The sequence below is a fragment of the Chrysemys picta genome, chromosome 8, assembly GCF_011386835.1.
Source record: "Chrysemys picta bellii isolate R12L10 chromosome 8, ASM1138683v2, whole genome shotgun sequence".
NCBI lineage: Eukaryota > Metazoa > Chordata > Testudines > Emydidae > Chrysemys > Chrysemys picta.
The window spans coordinates 91,051,262-91,074,623 of record NC_088798.1 but is presented as its reverse complement, the minus strand read 5'-3'; the positions used below and the strand labels follow the sequence as shown (position 1 = coordinate 91,074,623).

Genomic DNA, 23,362 nt, shown 5'->3' with positions numbered 1-23,362 from the left:
TCGGGACAGTCAAGGGATGGGTAGAGTCCTGGGGGGCAGTTAGGGTGGGGGGGGGTTTCAGGAGGGGGCAGTCAGGGGACAAGGAACAAGGTTGGCAGTCCTGAGGGGGGCAGTCAGGGGGTGTGAAGTAGGAGGGAGGGGATGGGGGCGGGGCTCCCCCCCGTCCTCTCTTTTGATTGTTGAAATATGGTAACCCTAGGCGAGGGGGGAGCCGGGGGGGCACATGGGGCATTTTAGCATGTATTACCAGCACGCGAAACCTTAAATTAGAGTGAATAAATGAAGACTCAGCACACCACTTCTGAAAGGTTGCCGACCCCTGGCCTAACTCAATATCTGGTGCCTAATCTGAGATACCATGAAGGAGCCTGATCTTCAGAGGGTGAGGCTCACCATTTTCTGAAATCCAGTCCCTATATTTTGTCTCAAGTTAGGCACTCAAAATCATTGTCACTTCTGAAAGTCTTGACCTAGGTCAGGTCCTATGGGTTTTCCCAGAGCATCTTGTCTTCTAGTCCACATAACTATCTTTTAGACTAAGGGACAATTTCTGAGTTAGTTTACACCAATGTAGACTCAGAGTTAACTCCACTGACTTCACAGTTACATCATTATAAATGAGAGCAGAATTTTGCCCTGTTTTCTTTGGAGACAAATGTCTCATTCTGTGCTGGCACCAAACAAAGGTAATCACTACGTACATTAGAGATCAATTTCAACCTTAAATATTTTTTGTTTTTTTCAGTCCTGAATTAGAATATGGGGAAGATGACCCTTTAAACTATTCTCCTGACCTGAAGAAGAGCTCTGTGTAAACTTGAAAACTTGTTTCTTTCACTAACAGAAGTTGGTCCAATAAGAGCTATTACCTCACTCACCTCCTCTCTCTAATCTCCTGTATGTTTTATAGTTTAGTGGAAATGCCAGTTGTGCATGTATGTTATGAGTGAGACTAACATTATGAAAAAAAATAATCATGGGGCTTGCACGTGACTTCAAGACTCCAGCCATTTTTAAAAGCTTCTCCATTTTTACTTAAGGTTTACATTACATAAACTGACATGATAGCAATCCACAATCCAGCATGCCACCAGGAAGTACAAAACAAATGATCACCTTTAACGATGGACTTCAAAAAGGGATGTGCTTTAAGTAGCATTACAGTGAGCTATTCACTACACATACAAGCCAACGTGTGCGCCCCCACCCATGCTCCAACAGGAATCTTCCGAGTTGGCAGCAGTTTGAAAGCAAGCCAGAGAGAGCTAGCTAATGTTACATTTGCAGTTTCATTATTAAGCTTTGCAGTGACTGCATGGGATACCACAACCCCACAAGTACACCCTCTTCCTGCATCCCAAGAGAGAAGTTACCTTGTGCTGTACAATCTTCATACGCAAATTAGGACTGCTCCTTGTATTACAGGCACTTAAGAAAATAGCAGCAACACAAACACAACAGACCAGGCACAGAAAGAAACAAGTATTTGGGACATACCATAACAGCAGTAACTGCAGGGGAGTCAAGATCATTTTCTTCCTTCCTACACTCCCCACCAAGTCTTTGCGCCCTCCCATACCCACCACCACACACAAAAAACCCTTTGCTTTCAAATAACAAACTGTATTTCGGGGTACTGTAACACTTATACAAGCTGCTCCAATTCTTTCTGGGATTAAAATGTGCTCTCACCTGCAGTTCACAGTACTTGGTATCATCCAGCCACCTCAGGAGACTGAGCACTTTCCAGAAAGACAAGCAAGCCCTAAGTAATCTTTCAGTTTATTTCTTCATAGAAATTTTAGGGTAATGACTTTACACACTGTAGGTTCACAAAGTGGGAGTGGATTTTGTTTTTTAAGTGTACACCGTGAGCTTCACCCGCCTCATGCATATTTTTCCAGAGCTGATCTGATGCATAACGAATTTTTTCTTGCTAAAACTATTAAAATCAATGCCATTTCTATTTTTTCTACATATGGTACATCATGCTAAGTATCTCTTCAGTGCAAATCTACCCCGAGTTCAGATTGAGACCAAATTCCGTGACAGCTAGCTACATCAAGACAAAAGATCACTTGCAATCATCAGTCTTCCTATTTTTTAATCTACAATAATTCGAGATTAGGTCAAATTGCAAAATTTGGAGTGGGGTTTGGTTATCTTTCTCCTTTTTCCCCCATCCTGCAAAAATGCCCTAAGAAGTTCATCTCGGATCTGTTTAGGAGCGCAAAACAAATTCCCTCTTGATTTCTAAATCTTAGGGCAGTTTATATATGGGTCATACACACGTGACTACCAGTCTCAAAGGAGGACCAGGAACAATCAATATATTAAACCAGTGTCAAAAAGAGAAAGTCCTTGCGCTGTCCATTTTAGTCTTTCATTTACCAGAGTACCAACATTATTTCTTCCACCTGTCTACTCTGTTCTTTCTGCTTGCTATGAATTTTGAGTTCTTCCATATTTAAAAAAGTGAAATGATCACAATCTAAGGTGATTCGGGTTTGTTTTTTAAATAGAAGAGTGGTCAAAAATTGGCCAGATAATAGGCATAAGTATCGTGAAAGCCAAGACCTGATGATTGGTCATTACTTTTCCTTTATTAGTTTAAAATCAAACCTCCGACATGGCCTTGATTTCTGTTAGCGTGTCTGTTTATTTCATTTTGTTAAAAACCAAAACAGAAAATTACTTCTTAAGAGATTATAATTTAGCTATTTTTAAATTAAATGCTCTGGGAAGAGCCAATAAGATATACAGGAGAGGTTGGGGAGAACCAACACACAGGTATAGGAAACACTTCATTTTATATATACATACAATATGTACACACCCACACAAGTTGTAGAAATAAACATGTAAACTAGAAATAGCTAAAGGGACTTAAAATAAAGGCTTGTAAATAATTCAAGGACTACGTCAAATGATGAGTTAGTACATTAACAACATTTGGCAAGAGTACAAATCCTTGACTGTCACAAATGAAGAGTCCGGCAGTAGCATCCTAACCCATTTGCAATGGACAGTTATAGGACTGGAATCCTTTGTTCCCAGGTCAGGATTGGCAGAGTCATGGTGAGGGGAAAACCAATGTAGTGTCAGGTCTATCCTGTTTCTTAACTTGTCTATTAGACCCTAACTTATAGGTATTACATTCACTTCCATTTTAAAAGTGAATAATTCATCTGCTTATAATCAAAATTATATTATCTATTAACTCAGAAATCCCATGGGTTCTTCATTTTTATTATGACAAAGTGAACTTGCAGGATGACCACCAGTGACCTACAGGCTGCAGTCATTTAATGCATAACTCACAAGTACTTCCTAATCATGGTTAGGACAAACTGGGCCAGTATACCACACGAGGGGAAGAGGCAGTTAGTTTTTCAGCATTTTATATTAAGTTTTATGTATTTCAGTTTCAAATGAGTAATGATCTTTTTTTCTATAAATTGCTCAGAGAAGAGGGTGCACAGATTGGATCATCAGTTCAGCTTTTTTATAAAAAAATTGACAGGCATTCTGCAGCTCCTCTTTCACCCAAACTAATATATAATACAAAAGGCTTCACTGATTATAAAGCTATATTAAGTGCAGGTCTTAACGCATGGGTCTGAATACCCTCAGGATCCCAGAAGGGTACTGTGTAGCACTCCCAAAGCAAAACAAGGGAGGAAAAGATGAGTTGTTTTTGGCTATTAAGTTTAACACCCCTGCTCAGCATAAAAATATGTATACTTCTGTTTTTGTAGATCCCTTTAGAATACTGACAAAAAAAAAATCAAACCTTAGGGTGTTTTTTTTTTTTTTTTTAACTGATTATGCATGGTCACTCACTTATCTGGCCAGAACGATAGCCTTATATATTATTATTAGTTATTTATATTACCGTGGGATCTATAGGCCTCAACCAGGATTGGGGACCATTGTGCGATCATTAACACATGACTCTGTGTCAAATATATTATCTGAGCATATATTTGAGGAGCCAGATAGGATGTCACAAAAACAAACCACATTCCAAACACTGCACAAGAAAATGCCAGTTAATTTCTTCCTTCCCATTCAGAAAAATCTCTGTACAAGTCATCCCAACCCTTTGACACAAATATCTTTTCCATAGGATCATTATGGATCGTCACCCATTTTTAAAAATCTAGTAGTTTTTCAGGACTTGAAGAGGCTGATGATTGTTCTAGAAATATTACTACATGTAGCAGTTAACCCAAAATAATCCATTTTGAGAAACATCAGGTCTATGAATTCCATTTTCATCAGGTTGCCTTCCCCCCCCCCATCCGATTTTCAGGCAATGTGCACACCATCTTCACATCTACCTCCCCGCCCGCCCCCATGCACCCAATCCTTTTCAGTTTTAGTCTACTCTATCCAAAGCCTAGCTTTTTCTCACCCTAGCCATCTTTAGCCTAATTTTTCCAATGTATCTCTCTCATGCAGCTTTAGAGCGGATTCACATCTTTTCCTTTGGCTGTTTCTAGACAGACTCTTTTACAACAGTGCTTTGCAGTGCTGGAAGCATGCGTGCCAGCCTGCTTCTCTAATCCCTTTCACTTTGCACCACTTCCAGGCAATAAGCGCCAGTCCCATAGCCTGGAAAGAACAGAGGTTCAGGATAGTCACTAAAGCAGCAAGTCTGCCACTACACAGCATTTAAAGACATTTCATTCTAGATGAAAGAGGGAAATATTTAGTCAGCCGTCTAGTGTTACACCAATGCTCAAACTGCAATCTGGAAGACCCAGATTCAAAAATCAGTCTCTGGATCTCCGGCTCAGCTGAAGGCCGAGTACAATATAAAGAAGATGCAATTAGTCTCTAGGGAAAGGCTTCTGCAGATTGTCATTGGCTATGTAGAAGTCAGCACGCTCACCCTCGTGGATAAAAATAACATACTGAAATGGCAGCTGTTCAGGAAAGGAAATGGGGATAGGATTCAAGGAAGAAAAAAAATGAAACAGCCACAAATAAAAATATTTGTTATCACATTTTACAAAAATCTCATCAGGATTTTAACACTGAATCTAATAGTGAATCAATGCTATTTTCAAAATGCTTCTCAAGGATCCACCAAAAATACAAAGCATTGCCTTGTTTGTATGCTTAATATTGCAAGCAAAGAACAATTGTTACACTTATTCATAAAGAAACCCAAGATTAGTAAATGTAAGACTCAATCACTAAGTAGTCATAACAGAATATAGATTTTTTGTTTAGTTTTTGTGATTGTTATGCTGTAGACTTCCAAACCAAAAAACTACCACTATCCTGTACATCCCAATATGAAGTCAGGCTATCACTTAACCATACAGGCGTTTCTGTCAAAACCTTGAGACAATGGTCCCAACACTATGATTCCCAATCCCTAAACATATTTCCCCCCAGGTCTGAAGACTTTAAAAGGCTCACTTGGTGTATTTTAATATTTTTCCTTATTTCTGGAGTGCATTGTGCTATGAAGGGAAGAAGTAACCTGATTTAGAATACCGACACGTAAATCATTGTTAAATTTTATCAAAGAGTCAGAAGTTAGCAACGAGACCTATTAGATCATCCGGTCCATCTCCCTGCCAATCCCAGATTGTTTCCTACAGTATGTTTGCTAGTGCTCTGTCCAGTCTATTTTTAAAGTCTCAAGCAATGGAACTTCCATCACTTCACATGGAAGGCCAATCCAAATTAGTTTAAAAACACTGCCCATGAAAAGTAACCCATATAAAAACAAACTGCGTAGCTATTTTTATGGATCAACTTACATAACTGCAGGTATTAAAAAAAGGACAGCAAGACTATAAAATGGCAACCACAAGTCATATTTTAAGATTCTTACCTTCTGCTGATTCTTTTCAACATTATTCAAGCTAATTCTTTTTTAAAAGGCACATTCCTTAAAATACTACAGCAAATAAACCACTGCACAAGCCTGCTAAGCTATAATAGCAGAGAACAGGGATTTATGTACCACAAGTTTCATGTAAGTAACTTAAAAACGTAGCCCAGGAAGTACTATAAAATGGAAGCATTGTTAAGGCAAGTATATTTTTAGGGCTATTAACCTTAAAACATCAAAAAGGAATATTATAGTTTAGAGTAATATAATGTCTAGCAACTAACGAAAATACAGTAGAAAATTTCCCAGAATAATATCTGATTGATGTTGCTGTGTTCTGATTATGCAACAATACACAGAGCTTTATACCAAATATAGATGACTGTGCACTGGGGATTAACAAATCAAGCTCAAGCAAGAATTTGTAAGCATCAGAAATATACACTATTCTTTGCTGACATTTATTCCACTCTTTGAACACTTTTCACTTTAAAGTAAAGAGCCATTTGAAAACCAAAGGACTTTTTCAAAGCAGTTAAACCAATCAATCACAGTACTGTATAAAACTGCCCTTAATTACCGAACATGACAATATAGCAACCTTACTTTGTTAGAAAACTAAATTTCCCTTAAAAGCTGAATTTGGTCTGCAGCCACATCACTGTGAGCTTGTCAGATTTAATCAGCTACAAGTTGGATTGGGCCCACCTCATAGCTGGATGAAAGGCCTCCAAGCAAACTCCAGGTGCTTAATTTAAGTGGGACACTTGACTTTTGACTCAGTACTGAACTAAGGCACCATTATGATGCTAAGGTATACACAGGGTACTGTGCTCTGATGGCCTGTGGGGGGAAAAAAAAACCCAACAACAACAACAACAAAACCAACAAGGCCCTTGCAACTTGCTGTTATTAAAGAGTAGCAAACCTCAAGGATTATCCTGGAGTGTTTAATTGAAGATTATGTCATGTAATGAAACCTCCAGGAATATATCCAGCCAAAATTGGCAACCTTATTAAAGAGCCAATGGCACTGGTACCCTTCTCCCCACGGGGAAAGTTTTTTGTTTTTATTTTTAAACTCAGTGGGAGTTTTGCCTACTTAGCACTCCCTTGTAGTTTCAGTTGGAAAGTTATTTCCTGCACTGAATTGTCATGTAGCTGCATTTCACCCCAGAGCTGGATGCAAGGACTTTTAGTATACAATCCCAAAGTACTTAACAGATGTATTAGATGAGAAGCACTACTAAAATGCAAGTCACTTCAATTAATAACACAAACCTTGGTGTTCAGGGAAATTTATTTTTAAAGACTACCATAAATCTGTGTTAGTGGCCTCAGGTCAATAACAAAAAAAATGTGCAAAAACCTTGCGGTGGATAAATAAGAGTACTCAGACAACTGTAACCCTGAGACTGAAATTGTAAGATTAGTGTTTAGCACTGACCTGCAATGAACTAAACTTCAGGGTTTTACAGCATGTGCTGCTTCTATTAAGCAATATATTAATGTGTATTAAAAGCATTTTCAGAAGACAGTTGTTTCTTTAGTCGATATTTTCAGAACACTTTCATGGGAAGCTTAAAACTCATTTCTTTTTAAATCTTTCACTTGCAAAGTATACTGTTCCTATATATGTAAGCATCTCTCATTCCTGAGAGACAGCACAAGAATGTTCAATCTTTACTCTGGAGAAAGTATTGCATCAGGAGAACCTTATAATTCAAAAGGGAAATGGACATAATTACGCAAGTGTGTTGCATAGTCAATGGAAAGACTACTTGAGACAAAGAGTTGTGATGAAATAGCTTAGTACTCATATTAGACACTGGGTTAGTTAAATAAGTACCGAAGACGTATTTTTTGCAGAGACAGAAGAGCATATGTGGCTGAAGAGGGAAAACACTGTCAAGTAGGTTGGTATGTTTTACCTATCTGAATAAGATTCCAGAAACTGGGAATTTAATTTTTACATGCTGCGCATTTAAAAAAAAAAAAATCAACACAATTCAAGCCAATTACACAAAAGAATGCCTTGTGCTTCCATTTTGTAGTGTCCTTGATCAAGACATTAGACACACAAAGGTGCTCACTTGCATTGACACCTTCGTCTCTTGACAGAGAAGGAAAATGAGGCCTAGATGAGTTGACCAACATGCAATATGCAAATCATACTTAGTTGTTCTAACAAAAGACAAGTTTTGTATCCTGCCCAAGCACATCATCCTAATTATTTACTGCAGGAAACAGTCACCTTCTAAATTTACCTTTCAGTGAATCATTTTCAGCTCTCATTATGTCAATCAGCGAGTTCTCCAGTGAATGCATGTCAAAAGTTCTTGCGCGATCCTGCAAGTAAACACAAACAAAGTCAGTCAATTTAGACAGCAAAATGCTATCCAAGGCTACCTCAAATATGCAGAAGTTTCAACTCCACCCTACGTCATTAGATCAGAATTAAACATATACAATGAAATTATATTTAAAGTAAAACTACAAGACTCTTGGGCTTTTATTGAGTAACAGTAAATACATATCTGAAGTTTCAGTTTTGCATTAGCAACACCATGAACAAAATATCTGATAACAAATCAAAGTACAGTTTTACTCCTAAAAAAGCCTCATTGCAAAAAGTAGTTTTTAAAACATTTAATTAAAATAAGACAGCCTGTATTAAAGCTCACTGCAAAGCAATCTCTTTTTTAAAAAACAAAAAAACAATACGTTTATCGTACGGACACTGAGCATTTATTTTGCCAGCCATAGAAATACAGTCAGAACTGATACTGTTAAGAGGCCAAGAAAATTTGGGTTGCTTTATGTTTGTTTTACGAAAGAAAAGTAATGTAAGATAGGAGTGTTCAGGTATATTTTAGAGTTGGCTGGAAAATGGAAAAACAAATAACACAAAAGTTTGTTTTCCTTCTTCATCAATTTAGTTTCCATTGACGTTTTCAGGCCAGCTGAAGTCTGGAGGCTGAACTACTCCAAAAAATTTGCCAAGTTTAATACTCTCCACCCTCAAATAAATCCTGTTTGAAGCAATGAAACGAATTGCAATTTAAGACCCCAGTTCAAGAAAGCATCCTTGTTAAGGAAAGCACTTACCAGTTTAAACTATGCTATTACAATACAATGGATGTTAATCCAGTGCTATACAGTTATTTGTCATTTCAGAGTCTGCACAATTAAAATTGAAGTTCACAGAATTCCATTTACTGCAAATATTGGTGCCAAACAGCCTCGTTTTTTGGTAAAAAGTTAACATTTTGTACTTTAAAATTTCACTCTCTACACCCAGAACTTTGCAATTTTAAACGAACACTTAAAAACAAAGCACTAGACAAACTTTAGAGACAAGTTGACTTGTATACATTACCATCACATCATCTTGATCCATTTGAAGTAAATTTACCAAGGATTTCTCCTTAGCATCATCCTTTAGCATATTTCATAGGTCACCCTTTCTTGACTAAAACAGCCAATGCTCAACTGACGAGAAGATCAAAGTTCACACATCAAAGCCACCTCTCTGGTTATCCAAGTTAAAAGTAATGTATGTCATTTACGTAGTAACAAACCAACACCAAACACTTTGGCCAAGCATTATGGTTCTCAATTTCTTGATTTTAGTGTCTATATTTAACTTTCATGTTTCAATAATAGAGTCTTGCAAAATTACAAGTGTTCACTAGTCCAGGCACAACATATATTGCCCCATGATTAAATAATTGAGTCATCACCAAAAAAAGTTTCCCCACAATCACCCCCTCCCAAGGAAACAGGCAAGTAGAATTTTGCTAAACTGCATTAACAGACATTGCATTTAATTTCTGTGTTCAAAAAGGAGACCACCTCTAATCCCAAGTGTTATATTTTGTTCACTTTCCAAGAGAGATTCACCTTTAACCCAAAACCAAGACCAAGTGCGGAAAGTTTCTGCCCATAAAGAAACAAGAAAAGTTATAAGCAACTCTAGATAGGAGATTAGAGTAAACTTGTATACAACTATATCAATTATTACCCACCAATGTAGGTTTCTCTTTACATCTAGATGCGAAGCTAAACTTTTGCAAAGTAAGTAGAGCCAGATTTGCTCAGTATTTGGATGAGAAGTTTAAAAAAAAAAACGCATAATATGGTGCTGTATATTCAATAACTGATATTTTCATTTGCCTCAATATTGAAATACTGCTGCCATTTTGGCTGGGCACTATATTGCAGGAGAGTCAATCTTTAAATGAGAAACTGGTCATGGCCTTTTGTGGTCATTAAATACTCCGTGGTATTTTAAGAGTAGAAGTGGTTGGCTCTGGTGTCCTAGCCTAATTCCTATTTAGTAAGTCACATTCCTACCAAAAACAAAATAGTAATTTTAACTGGGAATTTATTTTTCACTTCCCCCTCAAAATAAAAACCACCCCCAAAACCCACAACTTTGTGTGTTGCTGCCACAGAATGGTTCAAGTACTCCTCTCCAGAGGCAGCTCATTACAGTAGCATGTAGATGATCCTTACAGAAAGTATGGCAAAAAGGCGAAGTTAGCTGTACTCCGGTCACTAACAGGACAGAAACATTTACCATACTAATATGGCCAAAATTCAATTTGCTGTGTATCTGCCTCATCTTTTCAGTGTTTATTTTTCTCACTAACCTGTATTACAAGACAGCACATGTATCTACCAAAAAATACTAATTTAGGAACATTTGGTTCCTTACACTTTTTCCCTCCAGCTTCACATTTGTTTCTTCTCCCACTTGTTTCTTTCCTCACTGGTTCTTTTAGTTTCTTGATTTGATATTTTTGCCCCTGGTTCCTATAGATTTCAAAGTCTAGTTATAATTCTAACTCCTCCAAGCCCTGGTCTGCACTACAAACTTATGTTGGTATAATTACAGCACTCAACAGTGTAGAAAATCCACACCCGTGAGTGACAGTTACACTGACCTAACTCCTGGTGTAGACGTGCCATATCATCAGGAGGGCTTCTTCCAGCTCTTCTCCCTCTCAGGGATGTGGAGTACCTAGGCCGACAAGAAAAGCTTTCCCGTCAGCCTCTTCACTAAGCACTACAGCAGTGCAGCTGCACTGGTGCAGTTGTGCCACTGCAGCACTATATAGATAAGATACTAGATAAGCCTTACATTTCCATGAAATCAATTTGAATAGTTTACAGAGGTAAAAAGGTGTTCCTTATCCTTATTGACTTGAATGGGAATAGGTATAATCCATGCAAGTCAGAAATGACTAAAGGCAGACATTATCTCTAAATTTTCAAACTGTCTGTATTGCTTCCATTCAGGACTGTTTTTGTTTGTGTGGGGGTGGGGTCTTTTTTAGGGGGAGGGGGACTCTTTGTTTTTAAATGTATTGTAGCACTTTCCAATCTCTCAACATTTCTCACTATGTATTTCTTTCTGTTCTGTACCTTATTTCGTTTTTTGAATCTCTCTTTAGCAATAGATCTAGAACTCAGCCTCACCAATATTGAAGCAGCTGGAAGCTCCCTTGTGTGCATCTGCCACTGCTCCTATCTCACAACAGGGGGAGCATGGAATTTCAGGAGCTTGCAGACCCTTCAGCTGCCACGCTGTCAATGACATCTCAGTTATCTGGCAAACATTTAATGGGAAGAATACTGCCAGGCAGCTTCTGTATGTTATTTTGCATGCAATGCTGCCAACAAACCGTAGGGTCAGCCCCAAAATAACTTCTCTCCCCTAAATTTTTAGTGTTGTGCTGAGATTATGTTATATTATTGAATGTCACAGAGAGGGATTTGCATTCATCAGTTGGAATGTGAGTGGGGGGGGGGGGCAGTGTTTGGCATTCAGAACAGAGACAGTATTTAATCATATATAAGGGAGAAGAAAGAGGGAATAAACTGGAAATTCCCTCAAAGGGACAACTAGATTCTTTAATGGAAATTTTCCCTGAGCCTGCTCACTTTCTACCTGTTCCATTTTTAATGACATGCCCCATTTATTCTCCCCCTTTACGATACATGATTTTTTAATGAGGATATCCATGTCTTATAAGCTCAGCTTCCCAAGGTTCCCCACCCGCAGTTCTAAACCATGCTCATCTTGATTACCAAATAAAGTTACGTGGCTGTGTTCCCATTGGTAGCCACCATTAATGGATTATTCACAATGGAAGGGTGCAGACGATTCTGAAACGTTCAGAGCCTCATCCTCGCCACCCTCTCGTGGTTCCAGTCGTACCTAGATGACGGAAGAGTCTGGGTGATACAAAATGCTGAATTCCAAGAGGCCCTTATCCTCCACATTCAGTCATATGTCACGATGAGATTTCTAAACAATCTAGAGCATTCTCAATATACAACTGATAAGCAATTTTTTTCTCAGGCCTGAGGGAATGCCTAATGGCCTAGTCAGCTTAAGGCATTGAGTTGCCTGAGCCTCAATCCTGGGAAAACACAAGTCTTGCTACTGGGACATTTGAAAAAATTTGCTCCTCGGGGTCCCTGCTTATTGAGGGCATTCATTAAAAGGCCACAAACCAAGTTAATATGCATCTTAGCATCATGTGCCTGCCACAAAGCACCACTTATTAGTGAAAATGTAGAAGCTAGACCAATACTCTACTCTAGTTATCATAATCTAAGTTGCTCAGTTACTATGGTGGCAAGCCCAGTACAAATACTTTATTTCATGACATCTGATGCTATTGTCCAATTGCAGAATTTAAGCAGACTATGTCCCTATTTATACTATGACACACTCACAACAGCAACCCATGTTTCCTGAGTGCTATTTAATTGCAATTTTCTTTCAGCATGACTTCTCAATCACCTGCAAGACATTCAAAACGCAGCATGTCATTTGCCAGTTTGCACAATTATGAGCATTTTGTCCACCCTGTATTATGTATTATTTACCGTACATTGGGTAGGATAGACTAGCCTAGAAATACACATAGCACCTTGAACCCAGAGGGCAGCAACAAGGCATAAAACCAGAAAAGCAGATTTATCCCTGAAGTGGATAGAGCAAATATTTTATTGATTTACTTACTTTTTGGAACTACTGGGTGAATCCCAGTACTTTGTTTATTCAATCAATTGTAGATGGTGCCTATTCTGAAAAGAACAGATATCACAGGGCTCCCAGATTCCTGAATAGAGACCTAAATCTGTGCTGACTACTCTGAAACCTCATCAATTTTCAGTGAGCTTGCACAGTGTTTATATCAGCAAATTTGGTTCACTGTGCAGAGAGGTCCATTAACAATTTGTCAGGCTAAGTATCAGGATAGTACAATGGCCTGAAGAGAGACAAGCACCATGAACACATTTTTATTTTTAGTAGAATTTCTCTATTAAGATATTCGATCCTCAATTACTTAAAAGAAAACAGCACCAGTTTTGCTCAGAGCAGTGTTCTAAAAGTTCACATGGTGGTCAGCAAACAAACCAAGAAGTACTTTATCTGAAAATGATAAAAATTAACATGTGAGACTAGCATTGGTGGCCATCTTGCCAAAGAGACATGTAACTGTACACTGAATACTGCTTTAACATTACTGCTGTAACATGTAAATATTAAGCACTGATTTTTAACTCGGTAACCAAATATGGGGAAAAGTTGGTCTTTGAGAAGCATATGAATGTTCACTATGCTGTGATCAGCAAAAATGAGTAGTTCTTCTTTCAAGCATACAGTGGGGAGGGAGATTCATCCCACAGCATGGTGTTGTTTTCTAAATGGCCCAATTCACTGAGTGACATTGGCAGTGGCCCCAGGGGAATCCTACTAGTGATCTGTGTGTAATAAATATATGAATGAGAAAGAATGGATATAGGGATAATGATCACCCAAAAGAAAGTAAAATGTCTATATAGCTATAGACATGTTAGCTGGTGGCTGATATTGCTTACCTAAATTGATCCCAAGAAGAACTTTGCATTTCAAGAGTTTGTATTAGGGTATCTGAACTTTTGCTTTGTAGGAGGGCTCAAAGGACAAGCATATTTACCTTTGGCAAAAAAGGACTTTGAGAAATAAGATCCTAATGAGAATCAAATTATAGTCCCAATACAAAAGGCTGCTTTTAAGGTATCAACATTTACATGCTGTAAGAAATAGTGGAATTTATATAAAAACAGCATTGCTTAGAAGACTAATTATAGAAAGGTAATATTTAGCAGGCCACACCCAATTAATACAGCGCTGATATTCTATACCAGTGAACTTTATGCAAAGATCTGGCCAAATCACTCTAAAAAGGAAATGGAATTGCTGGTCTGTTTCCTTCATGCTGCCTAGAAATAATTTCAAAATACATACTGTAACCATGATCATGTGATCTAGTGGTTAAGGATTGAGAGATGAACTCCCGGATTCTAGTCTCAACTCTGCCACTGACTCATGTGAATTTGGGCAAGTCACTTAACCTCTGTGTCCCGTGTTCTCCCCACATCTATCTATAAAGAATATTTTAAGTAATTTGAAATCTATGGTTGACAGGTACTATGTAAGGACAAAGTTTAAAATGGAGATGCTTATAAGTAGGAAACCATTAAGTCATACAATTCTGATTCCATAAGATCCATCTTCTTCCCTTCTTGAAGTCCAAAGGGACCCATACAAAATAAAAACATTTAGAATAAATTATGTATAGTTCATATTGTGAAACTATATGCACTGGAAATTGAACATGAAAACTTGATGCCATGGAAGAGAATGTTCAGCATGGAGCTGAACCAAAACCTTAGATCTAAACTCTCCTGAGCTTCACAGACAGTTGATCTGGATTCAACCACTGAAGTACAGGCCTAACTACATTTAATCTGTACCCATGCCATCAGTATCGCCTGACCAATTAAGACTCCAGAAACTGAGAGTTTCTATTCAATGCGTCCCAAGATGAGGCAATCACAGCCATAGTCTGCCAATGCTATGAAAGCCAAACAGTATAAAATCAAAGCCTGCCTGGGTGTGACAATTTGCTTGTAGCAAAGGCTGTGCCCAATATTACAAAATGTGAATTTTTTGAAGAGTCAGGCATCTATAATGATGCAAAGTAAACTGTTGATTTAAGCAATTTATTGAAGATGATGATTAAGCAGTATTTATGGGGCAAGCATAGTTGCATATATCATACTTTACTATCAATTCTATTCAATATATATGGTTTAGTTCTTTGGAGAACCTTCCTTTGCAGAATTGCTGCATACTATAATTGTAGAAAGATTGGCTCTAATTCCTATTCACTGTATGTGCTTTGGAGGTTTGAAGCTTTCTGAAAACTTGTCCTAGTTACCATAATTTAAATAACTGGTGTCATAGCTGTAAAGTAAATATTTACTATTATAAACCAAAGCCTGTTTATTTCTTTATGTTTGCCTTTATAGTTTCTAGTAACTCTATATCCAGGAGTCCCTAACACTTAGTCAAGTGTCTTGGTAGCCTTAGGCAGTGGACATTAATTCCACATTTTTATTTCATACTGAAGTAGAATGATGAAGCTTAACTCAGCTGCTATATACACCCCACCCAGCCCTCCCAGTAAGTGGTGTCTTCCAACTCCCAATCCAGTAACCGCTGAATTAACAAGGCACTGAATAAACAGGTTTTTCCTGAACGGATGTTTCTGTATGCTGATCTGATCATTTTTTATAGCTTCACCAGGAAGAGTAAGATGAAAGCTGGAAAACTCAAGTGAATCAAAAGTGCTCACTCCCACAAAAGCTCTTAAGCTCTGTCAAACTGAAAGAGTTTTTAAATATCAAGAAGAGTCACTGTCCTGTCTATAAATTTCAAATAACATGCCTGAGCCCACTTCTGCTGCACATAAACCTCTTTATGCGTCTACTACTGTACACTACCCAATGTTCTCTGCTCCGTGCTACCCTGCTGTGTACGCAATTCATTTTCAAAGAAAAATGCTTAATAAGATTCCTTCTTTTAATCTTAGGAAACATAATTCAAATAGCTTCCTAACAAAGGCCCTCTTTTTAAAAAATCCCTGAGGTCAGAAATATGCAGGAGGGCTGAAGCCTAAGTATAAACGTCAGTAGTAAGTTTATAAAACAAGAACAGTGTTAACTTCCACAGTACTTAAATTGTGTATGTCATACCACATTATACTGCTTTTAATTCCACAGACCAATAGCTAAATCAGTTGGGGGATGGCATACAAAACACTAGTTACTATGCAGTGGATATAGTTATAGAAAATGGGTAAGCAGGTATTTAAAAAACCCAAATACATGTATTTTAATCTAAAATATTAACTTTATGGAATAAAACCTACTGATAGAATAAAAGTAAACCTTTTCAACAAAACAGGTTGCCTCATCATTTTATGCAACCAGCTCTCAGTCTCTCAAGAGGCTCCTTCAGAACAATAAAAAAAATATATAAATCAAAATCCTGAAGTGAGCAAACTAAAGACCATTAGATTAGCAAGATTCCTTTATGATGAAAGGTTGACAAATGCATGTAACAGAATATTTTTAGTTCTAAAATGCTTTATGAATGGGACTGTTTTAATACACTTATCAATATAGTCAGGATTTTTGTGTACAAACAGATTACAGAAGGGAGTTTTAATTTTACACTACAGTAATCATGTGTGTTTTCACAAACATTCCACATCTACCTTGGGGAAGAGAAAGCCCCCTTGGCACAGAACCTCCATGGATTGGGATGGGGTTAAATGTCTGGAGGCCTTTCTCTGGGGAGAAAAAAAACATTTTGAGCAAGTGAATTCAGTGAACTGCCCACAAGTGTAAAGTTATATGAAATGGGCAATTTGAATTTTTATTTTCATGTCCTAGTCAAAGAAGCTATGCAGAAATTTGTCTGAGTACTTTTTACAGAAAGCTGAGCACTATTGCTCAACTTGTTAGTGCCTTCAAGGACTGATTCTACAAACATCCTCACATGTTTGAAGATGAGCGCTTGAAACCTGGAAATGCCTATCAAAGCAAGATTTATAGATTGCCTAACAAGCAGAGTGCTCGTCTTTTTAAACGTGCAAGTATGTAGCAAGAGGAAAGTCTGTACAATCCTGAGGACAATGCTGCAGTGCGCAGTTCAATTACTGACAATTCACCATCCCATTGAGCTGCTAAACTTTCAGTGTCGCAGGGAGGAAAATTGAGAGCAATTGTTTTTTGAAAATCCCTCATATTACAAGGTAGGTCCACTCACTCATTTGATCAGATGTCTATGGAAGGTTACTATAACTAAGAACCTGCCATTTCCCTTTTCAAGAGCACAGTTTATTCTTTTGAAAACTAGCAACTTTCCAAATGAGAGGTCAAAGGATGACGACAAATTGTGGCTTTGCTCTTTTGAAACAGATCTCTTGTAAGTCTGTAATTCTGAAAAGCTAAAAAAAAAAAAATAAGGAATTAGTTAATTTTTTTAAACAACAGATTTAACTGCTTTAATTGAGAGGAAGCTTTGTATAGTAGTAAAAGCACAAGATGAGGAGTAAAAATATCTAGGTTTTGTTTACTGCTCTACCAGCTGATCTTGGGCAAGTCACTCAACCTCCTGTGCCTTGGATCCCCCAACTGTAAGAAGAGGATCTTGTCTACTCCCAAGTTGTGCTCTGAGACTTTGAGACCCTCAAACGAGTAGTACTATAGAACTACTAGGCATCACAAACACCAAACCAATTTGTACATGGCCACCACAATACCGAATGAGCTACCTTTGCTGTTACAAAAATACCAAGCGAATCAACACAAGAAATCATCCCTATTTTTATCTACAAAAATTAGGGATTTTTGTCTCATGGCAAGTCATTAAGAGTCATGAGGGAAAAACAATTAAAATCAACATTTGTTCACGTAAGTTATTTACACAGACATATGCAACACTCGTCAATAAAAAATGAGCATTTAGGTACGGCTGCTATAGGATCTCTGTCACAAGATATGCTCCAATATGTACTTTTGTATTTCACTAAGCTTTTGAGTAAAGATACCTTTTCTAAAAATCACATTCTCAAAGATTCGTGTTTCTTCTTCCATACTCTTGCATTCTAAATAAGCTAATTCTCATAATATGAGAGCAACACTCATGAACAGATTTAAATAAGAAAATAAATGTTAAATGAAAGGGAGAACCAGGAACAGTCACAGTTAATCAAATACCTCCATTCTGTTTCAGCAGCAAAGGTAGATTTTGGTACCAATCTAAGAAGATTCTGGTAACGAAAGTCTCAGACAAAACATGATTGCCTCCTCAAGGACACTACATATATGTGCAACTACATTCACGTATTCCATCATAAGCAAAAATCCTCATGACTGATTTGACACAAGAATACAATCTGAACCCTACATCCAGCATAACAAAAACCTATGGCCAAATTTTACATAATTTTTTCCCCAGTGTTCTCAGAACTGAAGTCACCTTTTAAAATGATCACAAAGGTATTAAGGATTTCACACCACAAATGTTATAAAAAGCAATTACCCAAAATGGTCAGGAAAATCATCAACATCTTTTCTGGATCTGCAGTGCTGGAGTCCTGTTTTGCTGCCCTGCCCTTTTCTTGTTCATCACAGAACATAACTGATAGTAAGAGACTGGAAAGCATTTCACTCCAACACTTTCCTTTTCCTGGCATGAAGAAGTGTCAGACATGGTCTTGACATATATACCTTCATCTTACTGTTTACATAAACAGACACCAGTATGTTGTGTAGAAATTATATTTAGCCATGATAAAATATCAGACATATTTTGAGATTTAGAACATAATACAAAAGCCACACTCAGGAATCATTTAGCTTTGTTAATTTCCTCAATACCAAAAGGAGCACATTTCTATCAGTACATATACATTTGGGCCTTAAATGCGGCACCAAGTACACACTTGATCTCATTCTGTCACTCTGTACATCAGCTACGTGTCAGGGTACAGAATGAATTAAACAGCAAGCCAAGTCTTGCTGCAGTGAGGCTGAAAAAAGACCAACTCCAGCTGTGTCTCTTTGCTAATGGTCTGAGTGTATGAATTTGGTATATTGGACACCAGTTCTTTATATTATTTCCAACTCTTAAAATTAAGATCTATTATTGCCATGCAGTCCAAGGGTACGGACTCTACCTGATGTTTAAACTGCTAGTGATTCTGCAGTAAAAAGAAATCCTTAATGAAAGGTATTGCCAGCAGCTGCTGCTGTTTTCAGAAGGCTGCATAGGCCCTGTAAACCAAACAAACTGAATAATTTACCAAGGGGAAATGAATTGATCCTCCCTCTGATTCTACAAGGTCATTATAGATCTAAATATATTTTCTTTGTGGGTTTGTAGTTACCATGACAAATGTTCTGAGGTTCTTCTAATCTACTGATCTTTCATCCCCAAATTACGTAAAAGTAGGTCATCCTGCTTCTTACACCATGGCTAGAAATACTGCAATCATTTTGCAATCTTTACTTTTGCCCTTGTCTGAAGATCCTGAAAAACAAGCCACTAGACATTAAGGAACCTTGTGTTATGGATCCACCTTATGAGGTCTTTTTTAAACATATGAAAGCTACCAAGCTAGGTCTTAACTAGTGGTCAGATACAGAGACAACTATTACCATCCAAATGTTGATTGTATATCTGGATCAATATCAGATAGCTAATTTTAACCTCCACAAACTAGATATGTTTCTCATGAATCTGAAAAGTCAGACAACCTGCCTCCTGACAGTATAAGGTGTAGCACAGTGCAGGCCAACAACTGACCAGTCCAGATCTATTTTTAGTAAAGATTTAATATTGTTTAACCAATATTTGTTACCATTGCTGGTGAAAAAAACGTTATGCAGTTCACTACAAAAAAATAAAATAAATCAGATTAGTAATTTCGATTGTACAGGGGGGAAAAAAAATCTAAAAAAAATATTTAAGTCATGTCACAATGCAAATCCATGAACTATTTTGCAACGCAAGGCAGACGACAGATTTAAGGATTACTGAATGCTTGTTCTCAAGGTATAGTGCAAGATTTTAACTATTTGGAAATGATATAAGTGTTAAAGTAAAAAAAATATTTCATTTTTTCACTCCTTTTTATGTTATTTTTAAAAAAGCAGAAACATTTGTTCACCAACTGTTATTGCTTACTGCGTGTAATGTTAATTACCACGATGGAACTGAACTTTAATAGATGTCCCGCTGGGCTATAAATAGATATTTATCTGACAAGCACTATTGAAAAAAAATACATGATTCACAGCTCAGAGATCATGAAGACTGAAAAGTCACAGGGTGAATTACAAGTTAAACATGTTCACTTTATTTCAATTAAATTCATTTTCAACCATGCAAGTCTGATAATTGAATTATATTGTAAAAAACAAAAAAAACCCTTATCGTTTCTATAAAAATTAAATCAAATCATTTTTTCCATGTATATTAGCAGAGTAGAATCTCACCTGAAAAGGAAATATGTTGTCGGCTCTGTTCAAACTATCTTCCATCCAAGATTTCGGAGCAAAGGCCGAGCTGGGCCTAGCATACTTCTGCAACTGGATATGATTACTTGCAAAATTCTTCTTCAGGGGTGAGATGGAGTTCAGGGGTGTTATCCCTCCATTCAGTCCCCTGCGGTGGTCTCGCCCTTGGGACCCTCCCCACCCACCATATCCACCGCCACCGGGGCTCCATGAAGAAGATGGTGTAGGTGATGGGCTTTGGTAGCTGCTCCATGGAGAAGGTGGTTTGTTAAGATTATTAGCCAAATGAGGCAGTTGATTAAAAGCAGCATTTCTATGTGTAAATGGAGGTGGATGAGGGCTTGCAGGTGATCTTCTCTGTTGCTGATGCTGATTGTGATGATGCTGAAAATGGGGGTGATGAGGGTGGTGTTGAGAGAGGGGTCCAATCTGAGGGGAAAAGCTACCTCCAAAGCCAGGGCTGACATGATGTGGAAAATTCTGAAACAGCAGAGCACCATTATTAGCTGAGGCAGCAGGGACCCCTCCCTGGTGAAAAAAACTGGCATCTTCATTGATTATTGTAGAAGAAGAAGGAGCTATAGCTGCTGACCAGTTACTAAAACCAGTCAGAGAAGATGCAGTGGATGTTAAGGGCTGAGTTGAAGTACCTAGCCCTGAAGCCTCTTGATAATCAAATCCTGTTAACACTGGTGATTCTATTCTTATTTTCTCTTTCCCGTTGCCATTCTCTGAAGAATTGTCTCCCTGATTTTCCTCAGATTTAGCTTTCTCAGGTTCAGGCAGCATGCCTGCTTCCTGACTTTGACTAGGGGAAAGCTGCTGTTTTTCTAGAGACTCTTGCTTTTCCTGTTGCTGAGTTTTAGATTTTTCTGACCCCAGAATCTCATCCTGAATGTTATGGGCAGCTGGAGCAGGAAAGAGCCAAGCTGACCCAGCACTACTGCCATTGGCAGCTGTGTTGTTATTTATAAAAGCAGCAGGGCTGGGGGCTGCATTTTGATGATGGTGTGGAGGCTGCAGATGTGGATGAAATCTCACTGGAAAAGCTGACTTATTCCCAGTGTTGTTTTGCACTAACACTCCAAACCCGTAATCCCCCATTTATTATAGTTAGGATTGATTTTCTCCTGTAAAAAACAACGTTTAGTGTTTCTCTCCTCCTCCACCAAAGAGGAACTAGCAAATATCTTGTTTTAATCTAGATATTCCAGTTTCTTCCTCCACACACTCCTTAGATATTTCTGATTTGGATATAAATTCTGATTCTTTCAAAGATAAATCTCTTTAAATATTTAATGTGTGTCAATTTATGTTTGTTTCCTTTCTCTGATTAGAAGGAAAAGAAAAATAAATCTTTGGTTAGCAAAATAAGAGGTTTCCTTTTCCTAAAGGAAATGCACAGCAATAAGAGAAAAATCTTCTGGGGAGAGATACAAAGAGATTTTAACTATCCTGTTTTTTCCTCCTCAACAGCCTTGACTCGGCCATAAATGAGTTAAGAGGAAAAGAGAAACAATGACGTCTGGTCCCTCCACCTCTTGGCTGAAAAAAAAAATTAAGTCTGGAATAATTTAATAAATTCTATATAATCTAATATATATTTGTTTCCTGTTCAAAAGAGTCCTTGCTGTGAATATGGGAAGATTTTACCTCAGGATTTTAGCATTCAGTGGGGGAGTGAATTGTGCAGGAGGCTTTTTTCCCCCCTGCTGCTGCTCGGTAAGCCTTTATTGTGTATAATAATAATATATACTATTTTGTATGTGTCCTTTAGAGGAGTCTTGGCTTACTGAAGGGGTAAGATTTTTATCTCAGAAAGTCAGTATTCTGGAAATGAGAGGGGAGTGAGCTGTGCAGGAGAAGGGTAGATTCTTGATGCTGCTCCTGTTGGTCTGGGTTTCTGAGCTCGCCAGGCTCGCCTCCTATTTATGATCAGATATTTGTGTCCTTTAGATGAGTCCTGGCTGTCCGAAGAAGAGTTTCATCTTAGAAATCTGCATTCAGCATTCGGGGGAGGGGGTGAGAGCAGGCAATGACTTGTGCAGGAGGAGGGTGAGGGAGGTGTCTTGCTGCTGCTTCTGGAAGGGTGGTTTCTGGTACTGGGCTCGCCTCCTTTTACTGAGCTAGGTAGGCTTCCTTCAGCTGCGGGAGCCCTTGTCTGCAAGGGAGGGTGGATTTTACCTCAGGGACTCGGCATGCGGCAGGGGACGAGAGGCTGGTGCAGGGAGGCTGACTCGCCAGGCCCCCGTTCTCTATGGGGTACCCCCTCACCCCCCCTTCAGAAGTCCTGGCGTCTGGGAAGGCAGGAGGGATTTTACCTCAGGAGAGCAGCCGCCTCCAGCGGGGAGGGGATGGTGCAGGCGGCGAGGGGCCAGGCTCCTCTCTCCCCCATGGAAGGTGTTTAACCGGCTCTCCCAAATCGCCCGCAGATTACGGGACAGGGTCACGATCGATTAGGACTGCAGGGGAGGGAGACCGCTGGAGTCACCAGGGGGGTGGGGTCCTGCGGCGGCGGCTCCGAAGCGTCCTTTCCTTGCTTCGCGTCCTCGCAGCTGCAGGCGATTGCCCTTACCCCTCATGTAAAACAATCGATTATCGCGGGGGGAGGGGGCGCGAGACCGGCTCCGAGGAGTCGGGAGGCGTTTCAGTAATCGGCGAGTCTGGATATTACGGAATCTCTTGTCCCCGGCCGCCTCCTGCTCGCTGCCGCAGCCGGTACCTCCCTCCCCTCCCGGCCGCCGCCGAGTCCCGTCTCCTCAGGACAGAGCCGCTGAGCGAAATGACAACCAGCTGGAGGGAGGCAGCGCGGCACTTCCGGTTTGGGGAGGACACACCTCCAGCCCCGCCTCCCTCGCGTCTCCTCAGGCGGAGGCCCCGCCCCCGCCTGCTTTACAAGCCTCGTCCTGGCGACGTCATGAGATTCAAGGAGGGGCGGCGGCCATTTTTGGTAGGGGCACAGAGGTGCCACTCCGACCGCCATCTTTGTGGTGGGCATTCTTCCCTGCTTGGTGGCCATCATGGATTGGGGCAAGCATCTGCTAGCTGCCAGCAGGACGGCCATCTTGG

The 23,362-nt window shown here is 39.0% G+C and overlaps 2 protein-coding genes across 3 annotated transcripts in view; both read right to left on the bottom strand.

Moving 5' to 3' along the window:
* NSG2 (neuronal vesicle trafficking associated 2) overlaps positions 1–20,327 on the bottom strand; it is a 132,345-nt gene extending 112,018 nt beyond the window's left edge. Inside the window, exons 1-2 of the mRNA XM_042850841.2 lie at positions 20,273–20,327; positions 8,122–8,203 (exon numbers count right to left, since the gene is read on the bottom strand). The gene's annotated coding sequence lies outside the window, so the exon portion shown is untranslated. The remainder of the gene's footprint in view (positions 1–8,121; positions 8,204–20,272) is intronic.
* CPEB4 (cytoplasmic polyadenylation element binding protein 4) overlaps positions 1–21,397 on the bottom strand; it is a 56,989-nt gene extending 35,592 nt beyond the window's left edge. For both annotated transcript variants that reach the window (XM_005298066.5, XM_005298067.5), the window contains exons 1-2: positions 20,273–21,397; positions 8,122–8,203 (exon numbers count right to left, since the gene is read on the bottom strand). In XM_005298066.5, the coding sequence (XP_005298123.1) occupies positions 8,122–8,203; positions 20,273–21,397 (1,207 nt within the window). The remainder of the gene's footprint in view (positions 1–8,121; positions 8,204–20,272) is intronic.
* Positions 21,398–23,362: the final 1,965 nt, after the last annotated feature.